Source organism: Rattus norvegicus, chromosome 5 (genome assembly GCF_021556685.1).
Source record: "Rattus norvegicus strain SHRSP/BbbUtx chromosome 5, alternate assembly SHRSP_T2T, whole genome shotgun sequence".
NCBI lineage: Eukaryota > Metazoa > Chordata > Mammalia > Rodentia > Muridae > Rattus > Rattus norvegicus.
Window position 1 is genome coordinate 132860367 of NC_141538.1, and position 6000 is coordinate 132866366.

General features: G+C 36.9%; 1 protein-coding gene across 2 annotated transcripts in view; it reads left to right on the plus strand.

Moving 5' to 3' along the window:
• Skint2 (selection and upkeep of intraepithelial T cells 2) overlaps positions 1–5140 on the plus strand; it is a 39835-nt gene extending 34695 nt beyond the window's left edge. The window contains exon 8 of one of the 2 annotated variants that reach the window (XM_087551523.1): positions 3523–5140. In XM_087551523.1, the coding sequence (XP_087407649.1) occupies positions 3523–3647 (125 nt within the window). In that variant the 3' untranslated portion in view covers positions 3648–5140. The remainder of the gene's footprint in view (positions 1–3522) is intronic. The other variant, XM_087551524.1, reaches the window with a different exon arrangement.
• The last annotated feature ends 860 nt before the right edge of the window (positions 5141–6000 follow it).

The window sequence follows — 6000 nt, forward strand, 5'->3', positions numbered from 1 at the left end:
GGAGACCTAGGTCTCCCCTATGTATGTTCTTTGGTTGGTGCTATATTTTCTAAGAGCCCCAAAGATCCAAGGTCGTTGACTATATTGGCCTTCCTGCTGAGTTCCTATCCTCTTAGGCCTGCAATCCTACCCCCTATCCTTCCATAAGAGTCCCTGAACTCCCTCTTCTGTATGGCTATAGGTGTTTGCACCTATCTGAGCTACTGCCTGGTAGAGCTTCTCAGAGGACAACCATGCTAGACTTCTGTCTTCATGCATAACAAGAGCATCATTAACAGTGCCAGGGATTGGTACTTGCCCATGGAATGGGTCTCAAATTGAGCTGGTCATTGGTTGGTCATTCCTTCAGGCTTTGCTCTATTCCCTGATCTTGCATTTTTTGTAGACAGGATAAATTTTGGCTTGAAAGTTTTGTGGGTAGTTTGGTGTCCCTATCACTCCAGTAGGGTTTCTACCTAGCTACAGGATTGATAGCCCTAATGCTGTGAGTCATAACTAAAGTCATCCCCAAAGATAAAGCCTTCCTAGACACAAATTTATAAATCTTGCTGTTCTGGCCTTTAAGAGTATGTATGTGGTTTTAAAATATAAAACTATGATAGTTTTAGAACCAGCTTTTCCAAGTTCTTTTCTTGTGCCTGTTTATCTCAGGCAATCCATACTACTATCATCCCCCAGACCATACTTCCGAGTTTAAGTAATATAGTCCATCTTCATAGAAAATGTCTCCTGTACACTGCAAGAATTTTGATGTAATTATGTCTTAGGCTCTGTTGTGCACATGTGACACATTATCTCCAGGAGACATTTTCCAAACTGAGCTGTTCTTACACATGCATTAAATAAACTAAATGGTTTCAGATTGATCCAACATCAAGTACTCAGTTGTGTTGAACCAAAGCAAATTCTTATCTGATACACATCAACAGTGTTAGTCAAGACCCCCCAACACACATCTGTTACTCAGTGTGAGGACCTGGACCTTCAGAGAAGATAAGTAAATGACATTAAATAGAAACAGTGGGTAGGAGTTCTTTTCACCTAAGAGATCAAAACTACAAGTAAGAAAACAAAATAAACATAGTTTTTTCTCAGTACATTGAAACAAGCATTTTATACAGTTATCAAAATGTCTGTTAAGATTCATAGGAGCAAAATTATCAGAGCAACAGTTCTGAAACTCTGTACAAGTTACTATTAAATTCAATCATTGGTTTCCTAAACAAGGAGCTATAGTTGTTGATAATTTGAAGCAAAATAGAGGCAATGTGAAGAGAACTCATGAAAAGTGAGATAAAATCCTGTCAATTATTTTGTAAACTGGAGTACAGTAATGTATTTCTTGGATCTTCTCAGAAGGATCATTTTAAAAGATAGATGAGAAAGAAAATTTACTTTCAGATATACAAGTCTTGACAAGTCTTGATAGGCCCATTCTTTCTTCTAACTGTTCAGGTCCAGCCAGATCAGCATCTGTTGCAACACTTGAGTTCTAGGGAATGGTGAGTGGGGCTCCAAAACATACACTTGAGTTTCAGAGCTTAGCTGACTCTGTGCTTAGCTTTGTGTTTTCCCACACAGCTGGAAGTTCTGGAATATATTGATCAAAGGTCCCAATATCAAAAAAAATTGAAACATAATTTATTTTATTACAGGAATAATTGCAACTAGGACATAAAGAACCTTCAGTTAGTTCATGAAATTTCCTATTTTTGTAATTAATAAAAAGATAAAGAATAAGTTTTGCCTTATTACATGGTTTGAGGGACATAAATACTTGTATGGAAACAATGGGGAAAATCTGGGCAGGCTCTCTGTTCCTATTATGACTCCTCGAGGACATTATATTATTGTATTCAAATTAAAAGACTTTTTCTCTATTTCTTCACATTCTGTGGGTAAGGAATATTTTTTTCATTCTGTGTTCCCTCTTTAAAAAATTGACAACCAATGACCTAATATCAATTGAAAGTTTTAAAATAGAAGAAGGAAAATAGCACACATATCTGTCAATATTATATATATAAAGTATTTAAGCCAGTGCTGAATGAATTTCTTGAGGTGTTGAATAGCATTCTCCTCTCCTGGTTGTTCAATCAATACTTAAGTAAGTGTTTAGCTTTTTTTGGTAAGTAAACTAAAAGAGAAAATTTAAATATAGCTCCAGAATAAATGCCAAAGCTATAACTTTATAATTATTTAGGTTTTATTACTACTCAAAAAAAAAACAAATTCTTCATTATCCTCTGAACTTAAAACTTTACAATGTACCCTCAAGTATTTACAGAAAAATTCGTCCTTGTCAATTGGGTTCATTCTTATTTGCCTGTAATTACTGAGGATTTGGCACAACTTTTTAAATTGCTTTCTGGAGACTCCTACTTAAACTATATTAAAAGAACACTAATGCAGAGCACATTTTGAGCATATTCAATAATGCACTGGGCAGGTTGAAAAAGGCTAATTTACAGTATAAGGTGAAAATTTACTTTCATGCTTGTATAAAAAAAGAACCCAATCGTTCAGGAGTTTCTGGGATTATTTCTCAGGTATTTTTGAATATTCTTTTACCTTGAAGGAAATATTCTTGAGGTCAAAATTAAGTTTCCTTAAACTTTAAAAGTCCTAAGTGTTATATAAAAGCTTAGACTTAGCTCTTTAGAAATTAATGCTGATTAATTTGCTAATTAGGACGATTTATTTATTTATTTATTTATCTATTTATTTATTTATTTTACTTTTGTGCTTTCCCTATCTCTGACAAGAACAAATAAGATGTTGGCAAAGTAGAAAGTTAAAGGATATTCACAAGAGACTATTCTATATCTAAGGCTTATTTTACAAGGGGTTTCAAGTTTTTAGTGCATAACTCATAATTAATGGGTGGTCCTCACATAATATCTGGAACTATGGCTCTCTATATCTGGAGACTTCCCTACTGTCAGATGTGTAGAGACCTGTGCTTGGAATGCACTTGAGGCATGCATAGTGCCACCTCCTAAATAATCAAATGCATATTATTGTTCCAGGCATAATATGCAGTACTGGAGGCTTCAGGAGAATACCATTGTGTCACATGTGAAACTTAACTTTGCCAAATAGCTCTTTATGTATGAATTTTCTAAGGCTCTCACTATAACTACATGCAAATAATGATTCTTCTTATACTAACAAATGCTCTAAAACATTTTACAATATACAAAATTCTACTCATGTTACTGAAACCCCTTACATTTCACAGGATCAAACTATTGTGGAATGGTACCATCAAACACTTAACAGCATGTTTTAAAAATAAAAAGTATATCCGTACACCCACCTAAATCCCTATATACTATGCTATATTTATCTATGTTAACTTTGTTTTCACTTTAAAGGATAATATATTTTCTGCTACCCAAAGCATTTTTTTTGCAAAGGAGACACACCCTTAAGTTAAGTGAAGAGCTCTAAAAACCAATCAATAGAAAGTGTCTCCTGTTTTAGAAACTTCAGTTTAAGTTTATACTTTTGTCTTTCCAGAAAATGAACAAAAGCCCAAATGGCACCTGCATCAATGCCTCCAACCAAGAAAATATTCCAGAGACCATGAGACAAATGAATCATACAAATGTGTACAACAAGCTCATATAGAGGAGATGCTTTAATAAAGAAGATGAAGCTTATAACTTGGAGAGACATTAAGATTTTAGCTCATTAAACCAAGACCTTGAAGAAAAAGTGAGAACAAAATAAAATGACTTTCCCTTTTCCTTGGTCCTCTATTAACTATTCTTTTTCTCTTTCTTATTAATTATATTTGTTTACATTTCAAATGATATCTCCCTTCCCCTCCCCACACAACCCATTCAATCCCTACTCTCCTCCCCTCCGCTATAAGGGTGCTTCTCCACCCACTCAAAAACTCCTGCCTCACTCTTCTAGCATCCACCTATGCTGGGGCATCAGGCCCCCCACAGGACCAAGTTTCTCCCCTCCCATTAATGTAAGATAAGTCATCCTTTGCTACATATATATCTGGATCTATTGATCCCTCCAGGTATACTCATTGGTTGGTGGTTTATTCTGGGAACTCTGGTTGGTCCAGTTATTTAACAATGTTCTTCCTTTGGGGTTGTAATGCCCTTCAGATGTTTCTGTCCTGCCTGTAGCTCTTCCATTGTGGTCCCCGGGCTCAGTCCAATGATTGGCTGTAACATCTGTATTGGTCAGTGCTGGTAGAACCTTTTAAGGAACACCCATACAAGGCTCATGTCAGCAAGCACTTTTGGCACCAGCAATAGTACTTGGTTTGGTGTCTGCAGATGGAATGGATCCCCAGGTGGGGCGGTCTCTGGATGGCCTTTCCTTCAGTCTCTGCTCCATTTTTTGTCCTTGTCTTTTCCGTGAACAGGAACATTGTTTGGGTAAACAGTTTTGAGATAGGTGTGGTCCCATCCCTCACCTATTGGCCGTGGCTATCTACTGGAAGTGGTATATACAGGTTCTATCTCCTCTTCATCAGATATTTTGGTTATAGTCATCCCCACTGTGTCCTGGAAGCCTCTAGCTTTCCTGCCATCAGGGACTTTCTAGTAACTACTACCAGTTCCCCATCTCACCATACTACATATTTGTATTTCATTTCCTGCCCTCTGCACTTCTCTTCTATCCCTTCCAATTCCAGATCCTGACCCATATTTTCCCTCCCCTTCTTTCCCTCCCAGGTACCTCAGTTCCTTTACCTCCTATGATTAACTTGTTACATTTTTTTGGTAGGATTGAAGCATCTATATTTTGGTCTTTCTTCTTCTTAAGTTCCAAATGGTTTGTGTGGCATATCATGGGTATTCTGAGCTTGTTGGCCAATATCCATTTACCATTGAGTACATATTTATATGTTCTACTATGTCTGGGTTACCTTACTCTGGATGATATTTTCTAGTTCCATCCATTAGCCTAAGAATTTCAAGAAGTCATTGTTTTTAATAGCTGAGTAGTTCCCCATTATATAAGTGTATCAAATTGTGTAAATGTATCCATTCTTTTGTTGAGGGACACATTGTAAATGGATACCTAAAAGCTTATCCATTCTTCCGTTGAGGGACATATTGTTTCCAGGGTCTGTCTATGATAAATAAAGCTGCAATGAAAATAGTAGAGCATGTGTCCTTTTGATATGTTGGAGTGTCTTTTGGATATATGCCCAAGAGGGGTATACATAGGTCTTTAGTTAGAAATATTTCCAGTGATTTTGAGGAATCCCACGATTGATTTCAAAAGTGAACGTTTCTTTAAATGCTTCTCAGTTATTGGAGATTCCTCAGTTGAGAATTTTTTTTTTTAGCTCTGTACCCATTTTTCTTCTCTTCTCCTTTCTTTTGTTTTCTTTTTCTTTCCTTTCCTTTCCTTTCTCTTTCTTTCTTTCTTTCTTTCTTTCTTTCTTTCTTTCTCTCCTTTCTTCCTTCTTTTCTTTTTCTTCCTTTCTTTCTTTCTTTCTTTCTTTCTTTCTTTCTTTCTTTCTTTCTTTCTTCCTTTCTTTCCTTTTTCTTTCATTTTATACTCCAAATTCTATTCTGCCCCTGGTCTACCTCCCAAGAGTTCCACATCCCATACCTCCCTCTTACACCCTCCACATCTCCACAAAGATGTCCTCACCCCACCCACCTCACCAGACTCTAAATTTCCTGAGGCCTCCAGTTTCTTGAGGGTTATATGGGTCTTCTCTGACAGAGTCCAGACCCAGAGTTCTCTGCTGTTTATGTGTTGGAGGCCTCATCTCAACTGGTGTATGCTGCTTGGTTGATGATCCAGTGTCTAAAAGATCTCAGGGGTCCCGGGTAATTGAGATTGCTGTTCCTCCTAAGAGGTTGCCCTCCTTCTTAGCATCCCCCAGCTTTTCCTTCTGAACATGCTCGATGTCGTCTATATCCCAAGTATTAGTAGGGTTATTTGGTTCTCTGGAGTCTAACTTCTTGAGTTGTTTGTATATTTTTGAAATTACTTAGCCCTCTATTGAAT